This window comes from Triturus cristatus, chromosome 7 (genome assembly GCF_964204655.1).
Source record: "Triturus cristatus chromosome 7, aTriCri1.1, whole genome shotgun sequence".
Classification (NCBI taxonomy): Eukaryota; Metazoa; Chordata; class Amphibia; order Caudata; family Salamandridae; genus Triturus; species Triturus cristatus.
The window spans coordinates 428,182,037-428,208,751 of NC_140590.1; the positions used below are offsets into that span (position 1 = coordinate 428,182,037).

Consider the following 26,715-nt stretch of genomic DNA (forward strand, 5'->3'; position numbering starts at 1 on the left):
TAAAAACTGCTAAACTTCCTAAGAAAACTCGATATAAAACTTTAAAAGATTCCCTTTTTAGACTTCAAGCTGTCTTCAAGGAGATGACTCTGACGGGTTTTCAATATCTGAATATAAGAGAATGTGCTAGCCTAGAATATCAGATTAACCGAACTGAGACATTTCATAGTTCAGAATAGGCTGATTTCCTGGCAGGAAATATTGGCCAGGACAGGGACCCATCGGAAACCGAATTTTTTCAAATATCTGCGGTTAGTCTCCTGGTTCAGAAGTACCGGTGGTATAATTGAACCCCCCAATCATCTGGTAGCTGCCCTTTACGGGGCAAAACTACGAAGAATAGGCAACAAAAAATCCTACGGTGATCCAGAATCATTTGGAAAAAATAAATCGGGGGACTGACTGCAGATTATCCGAAAGGGAGTGGGAGTGGATCAGCCACTTAGGAGGCAGAGCATTGCGTGCTGCCAATTATAAGAGAATGGCATTTTTATCAAGGTGGTTGGCTTATTTAACACCTTCCACTCTAAGTAAAAGGTTTCCAGAGGTGGAAGATAAGTGTTTTCGGTGTTCTAAACCTGGGGAAGGTGGTTGGCACCATATTGTTTTTGTGTGTCCCGGTCTAAGGTCTTTTTGGGAAGCCGTTTTTTCAGACATGGAGCGCACAATCGGAAATAGAATCCCGATCGAAGCTGAGGTTGTGCTATTTGGCTACTGCAAGGGAGGGACACAATTGTCTAAAACAGAAAGAGTTTTTGTTTTTATTGTTAGTGCGGTAGCACGCTCTTTAATCTTGCAAAATTGGAGATCTACAGAAGCCCCCTCTCATTTGAAATGGATTAATAAAATGAAAAGGGTAAAAAAATTTGAGGAGGCTTACGCTAGGAGGGTAGGAGCTGTAAAAAAATTTGAGCGAAACTGGAAGTTTTTTGAAATACTGGAGAAGAGTTAATATCAAATGAAATATTGGAAGTGATATACCCAGAAGTCTTCTCCCAATGTGGTCTCTGTATGGAAGTGAATCTTCTTGTTGATTGTTCTCTATCAAGAATGCATTAGCACTTTATAGATATTACATTTTAAATACTAGAAGTGGTGAATTGTTTGGAAGTATGTTTTTTTATCAATGTTTTTATGCCAATTAATTCCCTTTATCGTAATATTAATGCAATTAGCTTTGCCTTGCACTTGCACTTTAATGGTTTTCAGTATTTGTATTTTTCTTTCTTTTTTTTTCTCTTTCTGGTTCTTGATCTTATAATGTCTAGTCAATGCTGTTTTGCACATGGCACATTGCACTTTCGATTAGTGCTTTTTTTTTTTCTTACACTATTGCACTTTAATACTATATTATCTATGATATGATTGTGGAAGTGAACCTCCTTATTGATCGTTTTTTTTTTTCGTCAGGAATGTATTAGCACTTTATAGATATTACATTTTAAATACTGAAGTGGTGAATTGTATTGTTGCAGGTTTTTTTTATTTTTGATGTTTGTATACTAATGAATTCCCTTTATTGCAACACTACTGCAATTATTCTAGTCTTGCACCTGCACTTTAGTGGTTTCAAATATTTGTATTTTTGCTGCTTTGCACATGGCACATTGCACTTTCGATTAGTCCCCTTTTTGCTTTTTACTATTTCACTTTAATCTTATATTATTTATGATATGATTGTCAAATTTATTCTGTAATGTATTTCTGAACCTCTTGCTCTGATTAAAAAAAAAAAAGAAAAGAATATCGAAAATCAGGTAAGAAATATTGATTGTCATAATATAGAAGTAAGTAATATCGACAGTCATAATATAGTTGTTAAAAATATCGAGTTTTTTTATAGTGTTTTAAGTGTTAGTATATGTGTTAAAAGTATGTATTAATTTTGGAATGTATGTTCGAATATTTTTAAAGTAATGAATTTTATGTTATTTAATTTTTGTGTAATTTAATTCCGTAGCGGGCTGTGGGTTTATAGGTGATTAGGGTGGGAAGTAATTTAATTATAGTACATTAAAATAATAATTTTTAGGAATTATTAATTATTTGTAATTTAATTTTGCGTTTTACTTCTGTAGCGGGTTGTGAGTTTATAGGGGAATAGGGTGGGAAGTAATTTAATTGTTATTAAGTAATTATTAATTGGTATTGAAAATGAATTGGTTGTTGATTAGTTATTAATTGGTAAATAATTTGTATTAATTGGTAATTAATTTGTATTATTTGCTTAATTGATAATTATGTTAATTGTATTAATTTATTATTTGTAGCGGGTTGTGGGTTTATAGGGGAATATGGTGGGAAGTAATTTAATTGTAAATAATTAATTATGTAAATCATTTTTGTATATTGATAATTCATTTATTATTAATTAATTATTAATTTGTATTATTTGTATTTATTAATTTTTGGTATTGAAAATTAATTGGTTGTTAGTTAATTATTAATAGGTAATTAATAAAACAAAATTTTGGTATTTATAATTAATTAATTATTAAATATTGTCTGGTTGGTAATTAATTGTAATACTTTTTTTTTGGTATTACTAATTAATTTATTTTTAACAAAATATGAAAATATTATTTTCCCTACTATTGCACTCACTGGAGTGGGAATAATAATTTTTACCCCTACACTATCCAACGCTTTCCCTACTGTTGCACTCTTTGGAGTGGGAATAGTCCTTTTTACCCCTATGCTATCCAACGCTTTCCCTACTGTTGCACTCTTTGGAGTGGGAATAGTAATTTTTACCCCTACGCCATCTGACATTTTCCCTACTGTTGCACTCACTGGAATGGGAATAGTAAATTTTGCCCTCCCGCTATCCAACGCTTTCCCTACTGTTGCACTCTCTGGAGTGGGAATAGTAATTTTTACCCCTACTCTATCCAATGCTTTCCCTACTGTTGCACTCTTTGGAGTGGGAATAGTAATTTTTACCCCTACGCTATCCAACGCTTTCCCTACTGTTGCACTCATTGGAGTGGGAATAGTAAATTTTACCCTCCCGCTATCCAATGATTTCCCTACTGTTGCACTCCCTGGAGTGGGAATAGTAATTTTTACCCTACGCTATCCAATGCTTTCCCTATTATTGCACTCTCTGGAGTGGGAATAGTAATTTTTACCCTCCCGCTATCCAAGGCTTTCCCCACTGTTGCACTCTCTGGAGTGGGAATAGTAATTTTTACCCTCCCGCTATCCAACGCTTTCCCTACTATTGCACTTACTGGAGTGGTAATAGTAAATTTTACCCGCCCGCTATCCTACGCAAAAAATATTGAATATTTTTAAATAAAATTACGTTAATATATATGTATAAATTTCTTTTTTACTTACATTAGTTATTTATTCATTTTAAAGTTATTTAAGTATTTTTAAGTATGTTTTAGTTAATTATATGTATTATTTCATTAATTTTACATTACTTTTAAGACATTTACAAAATTCGATATTTTGACCAACCATATTTTTTACAACGATATTTTGGATTCTATATTTTTTTACTTACCTGTTTGTAGATAGGGATTCCATATTTTGGCATTCTATATTTTTTCCTCGATATTTTGGCAGGTCGATATTCTTGTTCTCGATATTTTGTCAGTAATCCGTCTCCCAGATATTAAGCAATACTACTGGGCTGCGCAATTGGCAGCTATCAATCAGGGCACATACCAACCATACAATGACCCGGGATATCGAATCGATAGATGGTTGTTGCCGGGGGATCCTATGCCCGGGCACTCTACTCCAATCCCGCACGGTTGCAGTTCACGGGGCCGACATCACATTCTGTTTGGACCTGGCATACAACCCACAAACGTTTAGGCTGTGATAAGAAAATCATGCAATCCACCCCCCTGTGGGACTCATATTTCCTAGGTATCCTTTGGAAATCCAAGGGCTTTGATCGATATGACCTAATTGGGCTCTTTAAGGTGGGTGATCTGTGGAGAGGGGGCAAAGTGATGTAGTTCTCCGAGTTGCAGCAGGAATATGTCCATGCTGGATCAGAAATGTTCAGATACTATCAAGTTAGGCACGCCCTATGTTCCTGCCTCCTAGTTGGAGAGACAGCCTTCTTAATGGATACATGCCCAGCAAGTCAATTTGCTCACCTCCCGTAAACTAATTAATCATGCTTCCGATCCCCTTGTAAAGCTTTGGGAGAAATGTACAGAGGACCTGTTAGAACTAGATGATGAAGGCTGGATGGAAGCACTTGCCTCTCCTAGAGACGTTGCAATCTCATCACGACTTAAATTAGTGCTGTTAAAAATTCTACAAAGAACATATTATTCAAAAACGGCCCTGGCTCGGATGAGATACGGGGAAGACTCAAGTAGTATACGGAACTGTGGGCAGGATGGCACTTTCATACATGTCCTGTGGGAATGCACCAATATCCATAAGTACTGGACGAGTGTGCTGGGATGTATGTCCAAGGTGTTGGGCCAGGATCTGACCCTAGAGGCTTGCTCAATGTGTGGGGGCTGACAGACCTGAACAGTAAAGAGAAAATATGGGCAGCCCTGGAACACATGATAGCTAAGTGTAACATGGCTAGGATGTGGGGAGCAAGGGAGACTCCGGGCCTAGACTCATGTAAACAGGACAAGGACTGGTGCATGTTTTGTGAAAAGACTGTATATATCTCTAGGGGTTGTCCCAAAAAATGGTCGCACATATGGACTTAAGGGTATAAATACCGCGGAGATATCTGTACTCCCCTGTTTACCTTACCCCTCCCCTTCTCGATGAATCTATGCATGCTGATCGTGGCGAACTCTAACTGTATATGAATGTGAATTATATCTGTACACTCCAAGAAAATCAGTTTGTATAAATTTGCGTAATCCAAAATCCAACAATGTACGAACCATGCTTAAATCTTTGTCTTTAATAAAAAGATTTATTTAAAAAAAAAGGAAAAATACTTCCTCTGTCTCCATGCTAGTTAAGTTTAATAACAATATGCTCTTATTATTTGATTCAAATGAACCCCATTGATGGCTAACATATATTTCCTAAATTGTTAAACCGTTTTTCCCATTTCATGATGTTCTTTGGAATAAGTAAAAAATGGTGGTGGTGGTGGATTTTCACATATAACTTTGCTTTTGAAGCAGAAAATTACCAGAAAGCAAACAGGATTTCCAATTAAAATGTAAACTTTAAAAATATATATATATGCATTCAGACAGTGCGCCTATCACCACTAAAGAAATGTTACTCTAAACCATCCTAAAACTCACAGCCAGAAGACTAAACTTTGCATAACCAATATTTTAGAATAGTAAATTGCTCAACTATCCAAGATGGCTGCCACAAAGCTGAGATGTAGTTTCAAAAGTAATTTGGGCTTACACCAGACAGTTTTTACAGTCAATGCACCTTGTTTCCAAATAAAATAAATCATTAAAGCTGTCTGCTGTTTTTATGCCAATAATGCAGTATGCGCTCCAGTCTGCTGATAATGCATGGAATTCTGTGTGCGCATGCGCGGTAACTCAATCCAAAGCTGCAAAAAAAAGTTACAATCTTTATAGGAACTTGCACAAAAACCAGTGCGTTCCACAGACTTTCGTCAAGAGACTCAAAATCATCAAGCAGAAGCCTGATTTCATCTTCACAGCCACCGATGGTGTTCCCTGTCTCAATCTCCAATAACAGTCTGCACGGCAACGTCACAGTGAGTGCTCCAAATACTCAATTGGATTATCACCATATTGTAGTGTTGAGAATCCACACAGGAATATTCTCAAAGATAGATATTTATTGGAGCACCCACACCCCATGCACATGGGTAAGCCTAACACCTGTGGAATGTGTAATCACGTTCAAAAAGATTTACATCAACCAATAAAAACAATGGAACACTCTTTGACAATATTCTGAAATAAACCTTTACTGATTTCAGTGAATAGCAAACATGCATGTTCATTATATACTTACTACATTATCACATTGGTGTATATTATGAGCTTCCTTTCAGGACATAACATCCCCGCCCATGTCCACAGTTCCCTGTTAGCAGAACGTATGTCCTCATGGAATTTATTGGAACCTCTCTCTGCCTGCACAGGCTTCAGAAGTCTGTAAATCTGATTAAGTAGGAAGATATGGCAGTTTTTCACCTAGGCGCTAGACATGAGCTTTTGAGTGTAATGTGATACGCTCAGTGTTCACAGCTCTGCCCCTCAACTGAGCCGGCCTGTTTCAAAATAAGCACAAAACCGGTTGTTTTGGAGACAGTGAAGGATTCATTGGGTTGCCAGATTTGTTCTTAGCCACAGACTCTGAAAATCAGTGGATCTGGGACTTTTGTCGATTTTTATCAATTTAAACCTGTATTTGAAGTCCCTAACCACACCTTTGCTGATTCTCTCACCAGACTAATGTACCAGAATGCACCCCTAAGGGTTTACCAGTGGCTGATTTTCCTGTCAAGTATGCTGCCAACGACTCTGTGAATCTTTCTCAGTCATCCATTTAATATGTGACCAATAGTAATGCCTCCACATTTAACGTATTTATTCCAATGTGTACTTGTACCTATGTGCATAAGAAAAGGAGTTACATTTGGGATTATTTATTGTTCAACTGATGGAGCAATCACTGTAAAAGGCATAACAAAGTGTAAGTCAGGCGTTCCATGCAATTTACATTATGCTTTGGAATCAAACCACACAAATAGAGTGTGTTAGATAATCTATATGATGCAAGTCTGCATTTCAAAGTTACATGGAATCTACAGAGAGCCAGTAGATGTTGTTGTCCTCGCCGTTATACTGCTGACAATGGACCCCCCACAAGACAGCTGGCCCCTTCTATATATAATTCTAGCATTCAAAGCACCTGATTCCTGGAATCAACAATATTGCTATGGATTGTCTAGAAAGATAAATAAAGGATACAGACGTCAAGTACCCATGTGTTTACACCCACGGTTCATATTTAAGTTTCATTTAACAGTGTGTAAGGCTTCCCTTGGGATTACATCCTTCAGCCTGGATAGTAAGGGCACTGGAACATAAGAAAAGCAATTGGATTGTTTGAAACCACCACCGCCTAATAGTCAGAAAAATGTGAAATGCCGTGTTTTAATAGTCATTTTAATTTGAAGGTTTATAGACTTTTGGACAGTATTTGCAGTCATGAATACGTAAAACGTGACTGTCTTCACATCTTAAGTGAAATGACTGCTGTTTTCCTTCGTTTAGCTGCTAATTAGAAATATTTTCTTGTTTAATTTCTGATGCTGCCACGGGGACCTTGCTCTAGCAGCAGTTATAATTCAGCTCCACAGATTTGCTTTAATCACTGTTTAACCTTCCTTGGTACCATATAAAAGTAATCCAATACAACTTGTTGGACCACTCACAATATGGGTTTCGAACTGGGCACAGTACCGAGTCGGCCCTGCTGAAAGCAACAGAAGAGATTAGGGAAACCGTCGATCAGGGTGGCTCAGCCATCCTGATTCTATTAGACTTATCGGCGGCCTTTGATACTGTGCACCATGAGATACTATTGGAACGCCTATCCCAGATCGGGATTCAGGGCTCTGCCCTAACCCTCCTGAGGTCCTTTTTAACCCACAGAACTCAAAATGTGGAAATGGGGACTTTTTCTTCTAAGTCTTTCGTTTTGCCTTGTGGAGTCCCGCAGGGGTCATCGCTGAGCCCTACGCTCTTTAATGTTTATGTGAAGCCCCTTGCCCCTCTGATACGATCTTTTGGCCTTAGGCTAACATCCTACGCCGACGACACCCAGATCGTGATATCCCTAAACAAAGGGACAGAAGCAATTAAAGCGTCCATCTGCCAGAATTGTATGATTGCCATCACTAGCTGGATGGCCAATAATTGTTTGAAACTGAACGCTGGCAAAACGGAGGTTATCCTGTTTGGAAATAAACCCTGTTTTTGGTCTCCCGCCTGGTGGCCTAGTGATCTGGACCCCCCTCCCCCTCCTACTACCAAAGTAAAGGACCTGGGGGTTATTATTGACAATAGGCTTTCTTTTGAGAATCAGGTAAACAGAGTGACCTCTACCTGCTTCCTAACCATCAGGACGCTGAGAAAAATCAAACCCTATCTATCTACTGATAGTTTTAGATCTGTGGTGTCTGCTCTAGCTCTGTCCCACCTGGACTATTGTAATGGTCTCTACCTTACTGTCCATAACAAACATCTTAGTAGACTCCAGATGGCCCAGAATGAGGCAGCTAGATTGTTGACTAATACACCCAAGTTTGTATCCGTTAGTAAAGGTCTTCGAGACCTCCACTGGCTTCCCATGAAACATCGGGTGCTCTTCAAGGCCCTCTGTATAGCACATAAATCGCTACACGGAGTGGGACCATACGATCTTAGGAAACGTTTCCAGTGGTATCACCCGCAGAGAGCTCTTCGCTCCAGTGAGGCAAAACTGGCAGTCATCACCAGGATAAAAAAGGCCAACTGGGGCGGTAAAAGCTTTGTGCGGAAGGCATCCTATGCTTGGAACGAACTGCCTCCTTCTCTTAGAGCCACTTCTGACCTACTCTCTTTTAGAAGAGGCTTGAAGACCTGGTTGTTCTCTACCAGGCCTTGACATCGCCCCTGGTATTGGGTCTTGTTCATTTCTCCTTCAGACACTCTGCTACAGCGCCAGGACACCTTCGGGTATTAGCGCGCTCTACAAGCTTACATAACATAACATAACATAACATAAAGCGTTTGCATAACACTACAAATGTCCAGGCAGGGATTGGAATATCTCCATGAAGCATGTTAAAAGTCTTTTGATCAGGGATGTGTACACTAGATATTTTTAGCGCTCTAAAGCAATGCTAGACAAATTATTGTATGTGTAATTCACAGCACATTGTAATGGCAAAAATACAGCAATTCTTTTTTTAACGTTGATGGGTATTATAAGATTCTGTGCTGTGTTTACGTCATAAAAGTGATGCCGACCGTCACAAAAACTTTTTTTCTCAAATTGACTTGAAAGTGAAGTAAGCTTTCTTTTATCATTTAGTGTCATGGGGTGTTCCATTTGTGGTGCATGTGTGGCACCCATGCAACCACCTATGGGTTTTAACACAAAAACACTTTCTACTACAACAAGTAGACGGGTTTTGCATAAAGAAAATAACGCCCTTTTGAAAGAGATACTATCAAGGAGAAATGCTGGTATTTTTCCTTCCTTTTCTGACTCTTCATGTGTGCTGCACTATATGCCACACATTTCAAGTCGGCAAAGTTGTAAAGTTGGTCCAGGCATAGTTTTTTGTACTGGCCTATAGTAGATTCACACAGACACTTTTGCAATATGGTGCAAAGGTGTGGGCATGGTACTCTGCAGCCTGATTGGGCGCCGGTGCTAGGAAGAGAGGAGGAGAGTGCCTCTCTGCAGCTATGGCAGTGCCCTGCTCTCACCTCACACAGCGGAGCACAGTATTTTTGGCTGCTGGGCTGAGTTGCATTTAGTAGACCACTAAAGGTCTGTTACTTCTCATCCTCCTGCCAACACGTCCAGAGCCAATAGGCTGGTGGTGGATACTTTGTTAAAAAGAATAGAGTACGGGAAACATACACTTTTCTTGGGAGCCTGCCACCGGCGCTGCTGAATGCTAGGATTGTCAAATATCAAGGCTGTTTAATTTTGACTCCACTGCATGAGTTTTTTCAATCACCTTACACTGTCTGCGTGGTTATTCAGAAATATTTTGCAAGGGTACTCTTGTAGTACAAAGTGACACAAAGTATTGTGTTGGTTTACCATTAACTACATTGATTTACCATTTGACCATGGGTCCAGAACAAAACTGTGCAATTCCCCCATGACTCCTTGCTCAGGCAGCCCTTAGTAAGTCTAAGGCACTGTCCCCTCATCTTTGGGCAGTCTGCTTTCTCCTTTGGTCACTGCTTTCCCATATTTCTATTCACCAGTGTTCCCTTCTTTGCCTTTCTCTCTCTTACTTTGACTCAAAGTCTATTGCAGAACATTGCATCATAGTCCCCATAAACGCTTGCAGTGTCCTCCACATGCAATCACTTGCCCAAATTAAGCAGAAAGCTTATTGAGGCAGTTATGTTACCAATGCCATGTCTCATTACTTTCTAAATGGTAGTTTGGACAGCTGACTGACTCTCTTGCACATTCAGCCAATTGGTTACTCATCCACTACCTCACTCATTCTCTCAACTCTTGTAGCCACTCAGTATTTTAGTCTGTCACCTATCTAACTACACTTTTACCAACCCATCTCCAACTCATTCCCTCACTGTCTGACTAACTGACTGACTGATTCTCTCACTCACTATAAAACATTAGCGGGATTTGCAAAAGCAAATTCGATTTCATCTTGTTTGTTTACGAATTAGCTACTGTTTTCATTCACTGGCTTGATAGGAAATGAACTGCCTCTATTTAAGTTTGTACAATGATAATGCGACTATTGGTTATACAAATCTATTTACTAGCAGAAAATAAATGTTTCTCTTTTTGACAGGTTTCAGCCACCTGCAAAGTAGCTCAAGTGCTCATGCATTATTTTGTTGGAGCCAATTACTGTTGGTTACTTGTGGAAGGAATTTATCTTCACACCTTATTAATCACTACTGTGATATCAGAACAGCGACTGCTTCAAAAATATTTGGTTATAGGATGGGGTAAGTAAATACAATCCTTTGATAACAAGTATCGGGAAAGCTGAGAGATCTCACTTTTTAGGTCTGGCGTAGCCAAGAACCTTTGATTTCTGAAAAATATATGTATCATATACTTATTTAAAGTGCCTTTCAGCCAGCTGTCTTCATTCTTTGGTCTGTTGGTGTGTCATTCATATTTTGCTTTCACTCACTACACCATACAGCATGAGTTAGGGGTCAACCTACTTGAGCCACACAAAGCAGTTCTCTTCATTACTTTGGTGCTACCTTAGTGTTTAGAGTCTGATGTGATAGCAGGATGATTTCTACCAGCGCGTCCATTTTGATCACAGAGAACATACCAGCTTTCTCAATTCCTATCTCTTGCTAATGGTATTGTAAATTCCTTTTTGAGTGTCTTTTCTTTATCTGACTGTTATTTCATAGGAGGACTAGTTGTGTTCATGTTCCTCATGAAGTTGTCCTGTTTTTAGTATGTACTCAATGAAGTGCAGCCTCTTGTGTTGTATTTTAAAAACAGGGGGCATTCAGAGTTCTTTCACATAGACCCAAAAAAGTAAGACAAACTTTGGTTGCAAATGTCTTCTTTTTATGACATTTTTCTATTCAAAGTAGTGCGGCCTCAGAATGGGAAAAAAAAGGTTCAAAATACGGAAAAAAACTAACAAATAAAGGTAGAAAGAGTGGTCACAAAGTGGCCTGATTGGTTTTATTCACAACCACTCACGTTGGAGTCACTGTACAGAATTTGCCAGTGAAGTGCTACTTTCGTTTTCTCGTCTTTCTTTGAACAACATAATTTTCCACGGGTGGGGAAGTGCACCATTCCTGGAGAGTCTGCAATACCTGGTTGATGCGTAGAGTGTAAAATATTTAATGTGATCCTTATCAGCTGTTTTCCTTATTTTAGTTTAGCAGCTCTGTGTCTGGGGATGTGGTCATTTTAAACCAAATTGCTTACGTTTTGTGATGATATAAGCAATGGACATTAAAAGAGGTCCCTTCTGGCCCCTGTAGTCACATCCTTAACTCTCAGGCAAAAACACGAATTGATTTCTGAATAATACGTTTTAAAGCGTTAAGGTAACCATGTTGTTCCTGCTTACATTTCACATGCTTTACTTAATCTTGCATTCCCTGTGAGGGTTTGCTTTTTCCAGGATGTTGTTACTTTTCTTTCACCCAGCATATTCCTCTTGTCTCCCCTCCCTCATGCCCTATTTCCCATTTTCTGGTTCTCCAGCGCTGCAAGATTATACAAATGACAATAGCGCTATGCAAAAATCCTCACTACACTGAATACAACAACAAAAAAGTAAAAAACATTGTTATTTTCAACACCAAGAGCTCTAACATGCATGAATACAAGACCAATTGCATTGCAAATATTTGTTAATACATATAAGTCACCCCTAAGGTAAGCCATGGACAGTGTGTATTTAAAAAGTTTGGCATGTACTTTTAGGTTTTGCATGTCTAGGTAGTGAAAAACTCTTAAATTAGTTTCTCACTACTGCAGGGAATATCTTGCACATAGGTTTACATTGGGATTGTCTTATTGAACTTATATAAGTGTAATTCCCAATTGGTACAAATGGAAATTTCGAGTTTGGTGTCTCTGGACTCACAATTTAAAATCACAACTTATGGTAAACTTAAATTTAAATTGTATATCTGAAAATGCCACTTTTAAACGTTGCCATTTTCTTACTTTAACCAATCTGTGCCTCTGCCTGTCTGTGAATACACATGTGGGGTGGGTGACAGCTGGGTTTTGTGCATTCCCTCTAGACAGTCATTCACAAAGAGAGCTCAGGTGTGACCGTCACATCCTGATGGCCCATCAGCAGGCTTATGGACCTTCCTGAGCTAAATAGAGGGGAAGAGCTGACACAAGTACCCGAATAAGGCTGTGTCTGTCCTCACACACAGAGCTGCCTACCCCCCTACAGTAAGTCTGGAGCCAGGGCAGAAAGGGCAGGCATCTTGTGGACAATGAGATATAAGTACTAGATCTCTGACACCACCAACTCAGCACACTCTGGACCGGAGGACTCTTTGCCAGGAAGAAAGACTGCTGTGCTGCTGAAAATACTGACACTCTGCTGGATGTGCTGGACTTCTGCTCTACTGTGCCTGCACTGCTGCCTGCTGCCCCTTGCCTGGTGGTGGACTGGACATGAATATCTACATCTCCAGAACCAAGTGACTCCAAAGGCTTGCTGGCTTGCCTCCTGTTCTGAAGTCTCAGGGACATAAAATACTTACTGTAACTCTGCTTCAGCTGCTGGACTGTATCAATCCTGCCCTGCCAAGAGGTGCCAATCCAGCCCTGGCCTCTGAAAGGGTTTTTTGCAGCTGTTGTCCATGAAAAACCACTAATCGCCTGCTTTGTGCCAGTCGGAACAGATGCATTCTCCTTTTGTCAAGGACATACTTTTGTGGCTAGATGACCATGTGGGACCCGACTGTGAGGCTCGAAGACGACGCATTGTCTTCATCACTAAGGGGTTACACAACAACGCGAGTCCTGACTGCATGACTTGGAACCGACACAGCTTGCTCTTGTTGTCGACGCATGCTCTGGAAAGCTACTCTTTTCAGCTGGGCCTAGGTGGCTTCTGTATCTGACCCATGCTCCATCACTGTTGGCTTGAATTTTCAGACTTGACCTGGTTCAGCATGACCAGATTGCCTCGGTTGGAACTTCATGACTCTAAGCACTATAATTCATAACTTCCGGTTCTACGTATTGAACATTTGTCATTTTGGTCTTTTTTTGTTCATTGAATAAAGCTCAATTGTTCTAACCTCAAGTGGATTATTTGTGTGTGGTGTTTTTCACTGTTTTACTGTAATAAGCGTTGCCCAAATATTTTACATATCACCTCTCAAGTTAAGCCTGACTGTTTTGTGCCATGCTACCAGAGTTTAAGCACAGGTTCATTTAGGGTGTGTATCAGACTTACCCTGACTAGAGTGGTGGTCCCTACTTGGACAGGGTGCATACCTCTCCAAACGATATGCCCCGTTTCTAATATGTTCAAGTAGTATTTGTAGACAATAGTGTGACTAAACTACAACTGGAATCCAAACAAGGGTTCAAGTATAACACTCAAATAATTAAACCACCCAAGAAAGAGACATATAAGAAAAACAGGGGAGGAGAGAGAAGAAAAGATAGCCCAATATTATTAAGGCACAGGGTACCCATATATACAATATTTCAATGAAGTAGAATCTTTTTGGCTTATTATTATTAACAAAATTAGACAGTCACAAGACAATACTGGTGCTCATAGGTTTACACAAACAGTACAAAAAATACAGTGTATAATGAAACAAATTGGCTTAGGGACAATGTACAAGGCCGGGGTTCAGAAAAAAACAGAAACAGCACACAGCAAAAGAATGCGTCCTCTTCATTTAGGGCCACATTAAAGCGTTGACGGCGTTTCGACCAAAAATGAACTTAGAAGGTCATCATCAGGACAGGACAATAAACTTAGGAGCGTCCAAGTAATTTTCAATAAAACATCTAAAAAAGAAAATATGTACATGGGTATCAGGAATATTTAAAATAGCAACAGTCACTATTTTGAAAATATAGTGCAAGAACGTTTGGAATAAATGTGCAAAGAAAAAGATGAGGGATAAGCCAAAACCAAAAGACCCACAACCGGTACAAAGTCAGGGTCAGTGTGATAAAAGATTCAGTCAAGTCAGACAATCCATTTCCAAAGAAAGAATTAAATGAGTGAAACCTACTAAATGATTTATCTAGGAACTAATGCAGATGAGAAATCACATGAAGAGCCAAAAATCCGTACGGCATTAGACTTATCTGGGATATGAGAAGGTATGAATATGACAACCTCGTAGGGAGGATGTTCAATATCATAACAAAGTATGCCATACCAATAAAGTGCACAATTATTGCACGGAAAATAAGTGATGACAAGAACTAGCCCCTCCTGAATTTTATACGGGAAGAGATGCGACCTAATGCAGTTGATTACAGATAGAAACAAAAAGAGCAGAAAATAGTCAGCAATGAAAAACTAAAGCAAGATAAGCCAGAATAGTACTTACTGCCCCTCTTGACTTCGCCCCGTCCCACCAGCATAACGGTCAAGAACTCGTCCTTAAAACAGAGGGAGAAAAGTGAAGCCCAACCGACCCTGAGCACTTATAGCCCCTACCCAATAGGCATAGAAAGTGGACTAGTATTTTAGCCTATAGGCATTGAAAGTGGACTAGCATGGTGGCCAGAGGACAGAAATACGTCTGCCATTTTAAAGCGGCATAGAAAGTAACTCGGATTTTAGCTAATAGGCATAGAAAGCGGGCTAGCGATCTCATGGTGGCCAGGGGACGAAAATACGTCCGCCATTTTAAAGCCGGCAATCTAAACTAACCTTGTAGGAATATCTAAAGACCATATCGACTAAGCACGCAAGAAAGGAAAAGAGCAAATGTAGAATTTATGGACCAAGACAGATTTTAAGAAAGACAAAAATAAAAATAATAATAATAAACAGTGCACCCATAGAAATAGAACCAGAGAGCTAACTAAATACAGAAACCATCAATCTCTGTAGATAATTATGGATCCAAAAACGCTCTAAATTCATTGTCAGTTTGTGAAGAGCAAATCATTAGCATTATATGTCAACAATTCTTTATAAAGCAATCACATCCATAGGGTGATGATTAGTTTTGTTACACATATATATGAAGATCAAATGTGAGCACATAATGGATCCAAAACGTACTGAATTCATGGTGAGATCGTGAAGTGAAAATCATTCACATTAGATGTCAACATATATAAGAAAAATCAAATGTGAGCACATAAGATTTTAACAAATAGCAATGCTCTATTTAGATGCATTTTTGATCAATTCATACAATTAACAATTTAACATTATAACTGTGAAATACAGAGTTTTGTAACCAGGATCGCAAAGATCACAATAAGGATGCATGAAAATCTGTGCAAACAACAATATCCTATTCCTGTGGATAAGTTTAAACAATGATAACAATCTGGAACAAATAAACCCTCGATTAACTTAATGATCATGAATCTCAAAAAGCAGGAAGAAACGATCACAAGAGTCATATAAAGGATCATAGTGTACATTTGTGCCTTTACATACATTATAGTTCCCGTCAAAAGACCACCACAGTCAAAACCCAACCTAATGGGACAACAGATGAACATATACAAATATAAATATAAAGAACTCATCCATATATTATGGTATTGCACTCCTCAAGGATATTTAGACCTTTGTTAATAATGTTAAGACACCTAGATGGTTTCTTAATCATTTCAATCACCTGCCAACTTAGTGCGAAAGGCGTATTGTTGTGTTCAATGAAATGAGATACAAGGGGCGCATGTTCATTTTTGCACCTAATGCGGCTTTTGTGCTGAGACAAACAAACCTTAATTTGTTGAGTAGGTTGTCCCACATAAATGAGCTGACAGGGACACCATATGGCATAGACCACATTTTGTGAATTGCAATTACTGTGGTCACGCAAATCGTAGGTTATTGCACCGTGTACGAACTTTTTGGTGTTAAAAGTTGAGTCACACATAAGGCAGTTGCCACAACGATAGTGGCCTACAATCTTATTAAGACCCCATAGTTTGGTCAAATCAAGTGGATCAATAGGTAAGGAAGCACAAACTAAATGGTCACCTATATTCCTTCCTCTCTTGAAGGAGAATAGGGGTTGCTCCTTAGTGTTGTCAGTGGATTGAATCAAAGACGAATATTTTTTGATTATTTTAGTTATCTTGTTACTCTGTCTGCTGAATGTTGTAACACACGGTATTCGTTCAATAGTTTTGGGTGTCCGAGGTGAGAATAAAAATTCCCTGTGATTGTACCAGGCCCTCTTAAAAAGAACGTTTGACAAGTCTCTTAGGGTAACCACGATGTTGCAGCTTTTTAGATACAATGTCTGCCTCACGAAAAAAATCCTCCCGGAATTGGCAGTTTCTGCGAATCCACCGAGACTGCCCATAGGGAAGGCCATCCTTCAAACTTTTTGGATGGTGGCTGGTGTATTCCAACCAACAATGTGTTCCAGGCAGTAGGTTTGGTGTAAAGTTTCATTGCTAATTTACCTTCATGGGGGATGATGGTAAGATCAAGAAAGGCCACGCATAAATTGCTGAAATGAGACGTGAATTTAAGATCCAAAGAACGTGAATTAAGCCAGTCTAAAAAAACTGCAAGGCTTGATGTATTGCCAGTCCAACCAAAGAAAATGTCGTCTATATAACGCTGCCAATGGCGGACATTTTCAAAGTAAGGATTATTGGCAGGATCATAAATGAAAGTCCTTTCAAAGTTATCAACGTACAATATTGCAAAGTTGGGGGCAAAAGAAGCCCCCATCGTAGTTTCCTTGATTTGCAGGAAAAAGTTCCCATTGAACTCAAAATAGATCTGAGTGAGGGAGATGGTCAACAGATCGATAATGAAACTAGGGAGCACACTTGCAAGACCAGGTCTACTGTCCAAGGCCCGCCTGATTACCTCAATAACCTCCATTTGAGGAATATTGGTGTATAAGGATTCAATATTCAAACACATCAATAATTCAGATTCAGGCATAAAGTGCATTTGCTCCAGCTGAGTGATAATATCACCGCTGTCTCGTACAGAGCTACGGGTGCTGAGGGCCAAATCTTTGATGAAAACATCTATGAATTTACAGAGTAGTTCCAGTAACGACCCACAGCCCGACACTATGGGGCGGCCTGGAGGATTAGTAAGATTTTTGGGCACCTTCGGGAGGGTATAAAGGACAGGGGTCCATGGAGCTTTGATGTTAAGATAATCAAATTCCTTATTACTCAGGAAACCAGCCAATTTGGCCTCAGATTTCACCGTCAGGATGATTCTTTGGATTTCAGGGAGAGGATTAGATCTCAACATGGTATAGTGTCTTTGAATTTCAAACTTGCATTTGTCAATATGTAAAATCACGATACCACCGCCTTTATCGGCAGGCTTTATAATTAACTCCTGTTTGGTTTTCAGAGTACATAACGGTTGTCGCTTCGAGAAAGAGATATTGTAGGGAATATACTCAAAACCCTTGTCCAAAGACGTAACATCTTTTAAAACCATGGTCTGAAAGGCCAGCAACTCAACAGGCATTTTGTTTGCTGGAGGATTGAACGTCGAAGGAGGTCTCAATTTTGAGGGATTAAAACTGTAATCAGTGTCATGAAAAAAATATTTCAAGCGCAATTTCCAAAATAATTGCAATTATTCAATTTGTGTGTCAAAAAGGCAAGTCTTCTCTGTAGGTACAAAACTAAGTCCTTTGCCCAGTAAAGTAATTTCGGCAGAGGATAAAATATGTTCAGATAGATTAAAAATCGTAATGGTGTCAATTGTTGTTTCACCTGTGGTTATATTTTTTATTGAGGGGGGGCCCACTGATAGAAGTTCCTGCGAGTTTATCATTCTCCAGCCTGGAAATTCCATTGTTGGTGTGGACGTCTGGTTTTTGCACGACCCCTCCCACGGCCGCGCTGCTCTAAAAAAGGATCGAAGGCTGATGTTGAGGGTCCCTGTCCTGGATTAGAGCCAGTGTCCTACTCCTCAGCAGACCTTGCGGAGGATTCAGAGAATGTAATAGCCGTATTTCTCCTGAAACGACCCCAAGTTTGATAGTTATCGGAGTACTGTTGTTCGGGCTGAGAATAACATTTGTCAAGAAGGTATGGATGTGCCTTTACTTGAACAAAATTAGCAATATCACTTTTCTCCATGTGTTTTCCGGATGAGTTCTTGACCCTTATGCTGGTGGGACCGGGCGAAGCCAAGAGGGGCAGTGAGTACTATTCTGGCTTATCTTGCTTTAGTTTTTCATTGCTAACTATTTTCTGCTCCTTTTGTTTCTATCTGTAATCAATTGCATTAGGTCGTATCTCTTCCCGTATAAAATTCAGGAGGGGCTGGTTCTTTTCATTACTTATCTTCCGTGCAATAATTGTGCACTTTATCGGTATGGCATACTTCATTATGTTTATTGCAGTGTGAAGATCCTCCCTACGAGGATGTTCTATTCATACCCACTCCTATACCGTATAAGTCTAATGCCAGAGTGTTTACTGTATACTCGGTACCTTTTTGTACATTTCTATTACATTAATATAAAAATAATTTTTGACATAATTATCGCAGCGTGAACATCCTGCATTATGAGGCCAGTGCATTTTTGAAATCCGCATTTATTTATGCTGAGTTTAGTGCCTGAGTGGCCTTTGTATACTTAGTAAATCCTTTTAAGTACACATACACTAAAGGATAATCCCCTTGATAGTTTGTCCACCTTCTGACATTGGTCTTTGTACATTTTCAGATTAGGTGAGCTCATCACCTGGGATTTCCTATACCAGCCCAGGTGTTTAATTCTTCACTAACTACATCTACTAGGAGGTATAGTTTGATTTGATTGTCCACTTCAGGGTAGCACTACTGGTTATTATGCAGTTCTTTATTTTTATTTTATTTACTTTGCAGTTTTTGACCCGTAGGGAACAAGTCATTTATTCCTGACTCCTACAATAACTTTTGAAGTCCTCTGAACTGCTTTATCATCTTTGGCCCAGTGAATTGTCATAATTCAGTGAGGCTGTAAGTATTTAGTTTAGACAGCCCACTATATTGTGTTCAGGGTTGTCATTTTCTTTATCTTTCCTTCATCTTTTTCACTTTGCAGTTTTAATCCGGAATGGTTCGATTTGTATCCGTACGGAGTTTTGGCTCTTCATGTGATTCCTCATCTGTATTAGATCCTGGATAAATCATTTAGTAGGATTCACTCAATTAATTCTTTCTTTGGAAATGGATTGTCTGACTTGACTGAATCTTTTGTTGCAATGACCCTGACTTTGTACCGGTAGGGGGTCTTTCGATTTTGGCTTATCTCTCATCTTTTTCTTTGCACCATTTATTCTAAACTTTCTCGCACTATATTTTCTAAATAGCGACTGTCGCTATTTTAATTTTCCTGATATCCATGTACATATTTTCATGTTTAGATGTTTTATTGAAAATTGCTTGGATGCTCCTAAGTTTATTGCCTTGTCCTCATGATGACCTTCTAAGTTCATTTTTGGTTGAAGCGCCATTGACGCTTTAATGTGGCCCTAAATAAAGAAGACGCATTCTTTTGCTGTGTGCTGTTTCTGTTTTTTCTGAACCCCGGCCTTGTATATTGTCCCTCAGCCACTTTGTTTGATTATACACTGTATTTTTTGTACTGTTTGTGTAAACTATGAGCGCCTTAATTGTCTTACGATTGTTTGTCTAACTCTAATAATAATAAAAAAAATGTTTTTACTTCATTGAAATATTGTATATATGGGTATCCTGTGCCCAAATAATATTGGGCTGTCTTTTCTTCTCTTGCTTTCCATTTTTTCTTATATGTCTCCATTAGGGTGGGTTAATTATTTGAGTATTATACTTGGACCCTTGTTTGGATTTCAGTGTTACTTTGCCCCTGGTTCAGGTAATAGGGCTGCCCCTGTTGTATGTAACTGGTAGGGGGTCTTTCGATTTTGGCTTATCTCTCATCTTTTTCTTTGCACCATTTATTCTAAACTTTCTTGCACTATATTTTCTAAATAGCGACTGTCGCTATTTTAAATATTCCTGATATCCATGTGCATATTTTAATTTTTAGATGTTTTATTGAAAATTGCTTGGATGCTCCTAAGTTTATTGCCTTGTCCTGATGATGACCTTCTAAGTTCATTTTTGGTAGAAACGCCATTGACGCTTTAATGTGGCCCTAAATAAAGAGGACGCATTATTTTGCTGTGTGCTGTTTCTGCTTTTTCTGAACCCCAGCCTTGTATATTGTCCCTCAGCCACTTTGTTTGATTATACACTGTATTTTTTGTAGTGTTTGTGTAAAGCTATGAGCGCCATTATTGTCTTACGATTGTTTGTCTAACTCTAATAATAATAAACATTTTTTTTTTACTTCATTGAAATATTGTATATATGTGCCTAAATAATATTGGGCTGTCTTTTCTTCTCTCTCTTCCCCTTTTTTCTTATATGTCTCCATTTGGGTGGGTTAATTATTTGAGTATCATACTTGAACCCTTGTTTGGATTTCAGTGTTACTTTGCCCCTGGTTCAGGTAATAGGGCTGCCACTGTTGTATGTAACTAAACTACAACTACCATGGCCTCTCTTTGACTTAGTGGCAGGACAGCTAATCGCATAATAATTTAGAGCCTCAAAAGTAGCAGGTGTCAACGTTTCTTGTAAATAGACCACACAAATCAATACATCCAGATTCTGGATTTCCGCCAGGTTATTCCAACAGCCAGCTATGTTTCATGAAAAAATTTTAATGGAGTGGTTTGCACTACTAAGCATCCCAATTCATCACATTGGGGCATTCCCGTGTTCACTATTTACCAGACCTGCTAATCCTTTTTTGGCTTCAGGCCCGATTTGTAATCCTTTTATGAAACCACCCTGGAGCCAGCCTAGCAAGTAACTAGTGTTAATTTTGCATTAGAGGCCATCTCTTCCTGTGAGACAGTACATTTGAGGGCCATTTCCCAGAACGTCTGACAGTCAATGAGGCACAAATGCAGATGACATTGTGTTCTTCATAGGAAGACAATGTTTCCTTTTTTGAGTCTTTCAAGTCAGAGTGTGAATAAACGTTTGGAACAGAAGACATCTTATCATACTGCTTTTCTAAGATAGTATCATTTTTGTGCACAGATTCCAACTCTTTTGGTGGTTTTGACCTACTTGACTTACTTGATTCACAAAGATTCACAAAAGCAATGGTTGACTGTGGATTCTTGATAGCAACAGTAGACTGCAGCCTAGCCCCACGGCTACTAAGTTCTTAATAGAAGGAATTTCCACAGGAAATTTTACTTTTGTTAACCATTTTTTGTTTGATCTTCTCAGCTTTCATTTAGCTTTTTTTCTTTTTTTTTTAGATCAAGGCTGGGACCAGTGGTTTTTCCACTTCCACTGCCACTTCCCCTTTCCCCCTTTCCCTTCATTTTAAAGATTGAAAAAAAATCAGTTTCCATGGGTTGCATTGAAGAAGAGCAATGTTTTCCCAGAGCTACTTTTGAAGAAGCCTAAAGGGAAGCATCATTTTCCATAAAAAGAAGCTCCATTGAAGATAGATCTACCTATGGAATTGATTGATGTGTGTGTATTGGCATTTATGATATAGGACAGCCAACTTGTAAACCAATGTCCCTCTTTTGAATAAGACTATCTTGGACTGCTGGCTTGCCAACTGACACATGGACCCCTTCAGAATTCCTTTGGAGTTCATTCAAGTTTACTGATAAGAAGTCCAAGTTATTATCTGAGCTGTCTGTGGTATTTTCCAGATGATTCATGATAGAGGACAAAATTCTCTGAAGATATTGAAGTGTTCTAGAGAAGCAGACATAATTGCCGAAGAGATTCACTGATGGATTAAGCAATAATAATGATGCCACAGAAAGATTTGGCCCTGACAAAACATTAAAACTTGGTGTGCTGCGGAAAAGTTCCATTGACTTTCTATTTCTCTGTGATAATGTCACCACTCGGGCTGAAATACTCTTGCTCGACACTGAAGAAGCATCCTTAAACTGTGATATCTCCTATCTCCTGCAACGTATATGCTACCATTAAGTAGATGTCTCTAGAGTCGTCACTCTGTTGGATTTTCTGACTTTTCTCAAGAAGGCACTCCAGTGGATCTGAGCCTGAGAGACACGGTATATCAATCAATCAGTCAATCAGGTATTTGTGAAGCGCGTGACTCACCTGTGAGGGTCTCAACGCTCTGGGGGGATATTGTACAGCAGTGTCTTACCCAAAGAGCCAGGTCTTGGGGCTCTTCCTGAAGGTCTGCAGAGTGGGGAAGCATCTGATGCTGAGCGGGAGCTCAATCGAGGTCTTTGCCGCGATTTAAGAGTAGGCTCTTCCACCTGTTCTGGCTCTGCGGATGCGAGGGGTTTCAGCCAGGGCGAGGTTGGCAAAGTGGAGACTTCGCTTGGGTGTGGAGAAGGAGGCTCTTTCGTTGAGGTACTGGGGTCAAATGTTGTGGAGGGATTTGTAGGCGTGAGTGAGTAGCTTGAAGGTCACTCTCTGCTCAACAGTGATGGTCTCGTAGATGCTGCGTGATGTGGTCTGGTCGTGGAATGCTGAGGATGAGTCTGGCGGCAATGTTCTAGATGTTCTGGAGCTTTTGGATCAGGCATTTGTTGATTCCAGTGTAGAGGACGTTTCCGTAGTCCAGTCTGCTGGTTACGATGCGTGGGTGATGGTCTTTCTGGATTCAGTGGGGATCCATTTGAAGGTCTTGCTGAGAATGCAGAGGGTGTTGAAGCACATGGAGGTGATGGCATTGACCTGTCAAGCCATGCTGATGGATGAGTTGGGTATAATGCCGAGGTTGGAGGTGAGATCCATGGATGTGGGGGGATGCCAAGGGCAGTGAGCCACCAGGTGTTGTCCGATGCAAAGGGGGTGGGTCCGAGGATGAGGAGTTTTGTCTTCTCTGAGTTGAGCTTCAGGCAGCTGCTTCTCATCCAGGAGGAGACGTCTTTCAATCATTCCTGGAAGCTGAGCTTGGTGGTGTCGGGTTCCTTGGTGAGGGAAAGGATGAGTGTCGTCGGCGTAGGATACTATGCCAAGTCCATACTGTCGATGGCAGCGAGGGGCGCCATGTAGACATTGAAGAGCGTGGGGCTGAGCAATGATCCTTGGGGTACTCCACAGCTGATCTCTGTGGGTTCGGAGAGGATGGGCAGGAGTCTGAGTCTTTGAGTTCAGCCAGTACAGAAGGAGTGGATCCAGTCGAGGGCAGTTCCCTATGTCATGGAGTCTGGTGGTGAGGGTGCGGAGGAAGATGGTGTCAAAGCCTGCCAAGATGTCTAGTAGGATGAGGGCAGCCGAGAGGCCCTGGTTGAGGAGAGTGCGGATGTTGTCTGTGGTGACTAGGAGGGTGTTGTGATCTGTATTTAGAATATTGGAATACTCTCCATGTAATGGAATGGAGTGATGAATTGGATGATGCATCACTCATTCCAGAGGGAGAGAGAGCAACGGAGTAACGTTGGTGCTGTGCTATGAAACTGGCTGTTCTGTCAAATAAACCATTGACCTCAAGCCTCTTAAGCGAACAGATACTTATTACACTGGCGACGAGTTGTTTATGCCTGATTGGGAACAGGCAACGCGGCGAAGCACCAATTCCCCTGCCCCGCCTTCGGACTTCAGAAATACTCGGACTTGTATTTCGTACTTTGTTTCCTCACTTTTAAGTGACTGCCGTGAGGTGAGACGACAACTTCACCTCATTTATGTGAGTTTGGCTGGGACTTGTGCGATTTAACAAGATTACAAGAGTTGAATCCTACCGTTGCACCGTTGGTCTTCACAAGCTTGTCCGCGAGCTCCTGCTCCTGTGAAACGCATCTGCTGGAACGCACGTCTCACGCTACACGTCCTACGCGCCTCGTCATTGTGGCCATCTTGTTTTCGATCTCCATGGCGACGCTTTCACGGAGCGAGTGAAACACGAGCAAAATGTTTTTTTTGGTACTAAACTTTATTATACACAGCAAAGAGGAAAAAGTCTACATTTGGCTGTTCTACCTCTGTTTCAACGATATTTAGGTGGAAGTTAATTCAAACAAAGGCATCATTTTTAACAGAAAAAAAAAAAAGAAAATTTGCACTTGGTTGTTTTGCCCTATTTAAAAGATATTTAGGTGAATGCTAAAACATTTTGACAAGAATGTAATATGACATTTTACATGTGACAAGAGTAACATTTTGGAAAAAAAAACAACAAGTGAAATTAAATTTCTACATTGTCTCTGGTAGATTTTTATTAAGAGGGGAGAGATGGCGTTGGCTTCATCTTCTAGCATGTCACAACCGCCACCTTTTCTCTCTGAAGAAGGCGATCCAATCCTACCATGGAAAAGATGGAAGAATCTTTTTGATTCATACATTGTGGCCATTGGAGGTGAAAAATTTTCTGCGGTGAGGAAGCAAGCCATTCTTCTTCACAATTTGGGCGTTGAAGGAAGGAATACCTATGACAGTATGGATTTACTTCCCATTGGTGATGGTGATGGATCTCCCAGTGATGTGTATGAGATGTCTTTAGTTATGCTAGAGAGATACTTTGGCCCCCGCATCAATGTAGTCTTGGAAAGACATAAGTTGTTTACCAGGATCCAAGGTCCAGTGGAACGTGTTGGCAGTTATGTCGCAGCTTTGAAAACTCTTGCTCGCACGTGTGAGTTTGGTGACCTTTCGGATTCAATAGTAAGAGACCAATTGGTAAGGTGTACCAACAGTGTTCGTGTTCAAGAGAAGCTTCTATCAAAAAACCCTTCTTTGACTGAAGCTGTTGCTATTGTGGAGGGGATGGAGAACACCTCCAAATGGGTGAAAGAAATTAGAAAAAGCAAGGAGGAAAAAGTCCAAAAACCCAGTGATGTACATGCTATAGAAGAAGAGGAAAATCATGAGGGTTGCAATACTCTAGCGAAGATTTCTTCTACTAGTAGCAAGACACTGGTTGGAAAGGACACACGTGTGCGTACTCCTTTTAAGAGTGTTCATAATAAGGGAGAACGTGACACTCATCCTGCTGAGGGGAATAATGATTCTAGTGATAAAACTGTTTCGTCTAGTCCTAAGCCTAAGTGTATGAGGTGTGGAAGTTTTTCACATTTCTCAAACTATCCACATTGTTTTGCGAGAGAGGCAGTGTGCAACTAGTGTGGCATTAAGGGGCATTACGCTAGAGTGTGTAAGGGCTTTGATAAGAACCGCAACTTGCAGAAAAATGTTGAAGTTGTACGCACTATTCTTTTGAGCGTGAAGGCTGGTGGTGAAGAGATAGATGCTGACAGAGTGATTATGCCGGAATGTATGATCATGGTGGATGGGTATAGTTTTTCTGTCCTAGCGGATTCTGGTTCGCCTTTTACCATGATTGGTAATAAGCAATGGGATGAGGGTGTGGGTCTCGAAAATGTGACTTTGTTGGCACCAGATATCAACCCTGTTAGTTATGGTGGTGCCAAAATTAATGTCCTTGGCTATGTTCAAGCTCATATCAAATTCAAAGAAAGGCATACCGTGGGCAAAGTCTATGTGGCAGAAAGAGGGGACAATTTGCTTGGATGGAGGCATCAACGAGATCTTGGTATAATGCTTAACCCTTGTGCGAAAGATCCCAAGGATCAAGTTATGTTGGTAAATTCCTTGGGTGCGAGTGGTGAATGTTATGATAGATTTCCGGAGGTCTTTTCAGATGCCTTGGGTTGTCTTAAGGGGTTTGAGCATCGCATTGTTTTGAAAGAGAGAGCCATACCGTGTGTGCACAAAGTAAGGAGGGTGCCTAACATGATGGTTGAGCCACTAAGGACTGAGTTGCAGAGGTTACTTGATTTGAGAATTATTGAAGAGATTGAAGCCTCAGAGTGGCTTGCACCCATTGTTCTTGCTCCTAAGGATGGAGGAACAAGTGTTAGGATGTGTGTGGACTTGAGGGGGCTGAATGAGTGGATTTGGGTTGACCGCCAACCGTTACCCAGCATATCTGAGTCTCTTAGTATGTTAAGAGGGGCTAAGATTTTCAGTGTGTTAGATTTATCTTCGGCCTACCACCAAGTCATGCTGCACAAAGACTCAAGGCATCTTACATCTTTTGTGACGCCTTTGGGGGCTTATCGCTTTCTTCGAATGCCTTTTGGGTTGGCGTCGGCAGCGGCTTGCTTTCAAAGGGTCATGAAGATGGTACTTGGAAAAATACCCAATGTGATGTTTTTCCAAGATGATATTTTGATACATGGAAAAAATGAAGAGGAACATTGTTCGACTCTCTATACAGTGTTGGAGAAGCTGAGGGATGCTGGACTCACGGTTAAAAAACAAAAATGTCGAGTGGGATTGAATTCTGTGACTTACTTAGGACATGTGATCTCGGGGGAGGG

The 26,715-nt window shown here is 40.1% G+C and overlaps 1 protein-coding gene across 1 annotated transcript in view; it reads left to right on the forward strand.

The window, feature by feature from the left end:
* GLP2R (glucagon like peptide 2 receptor) overlaps nucleotides 1-26,715 on the forward strand; it is an 883,434-nt gene that overhangs the window by 646,184 nt on the left and 210,535 nt on the right. Inside the window, exon 7 of the mRNA XM_085616722.1 lies at nucleotides 10,508-10,667. Within this exon, the coding sequence (XP_085472848.1) occupies nucleotides 10,508-10,667 (160 nt within the window). The remainder of the gene's footprint in view (nucleotides 1-10,507; nucleotides 10,668-26,715) is intronic.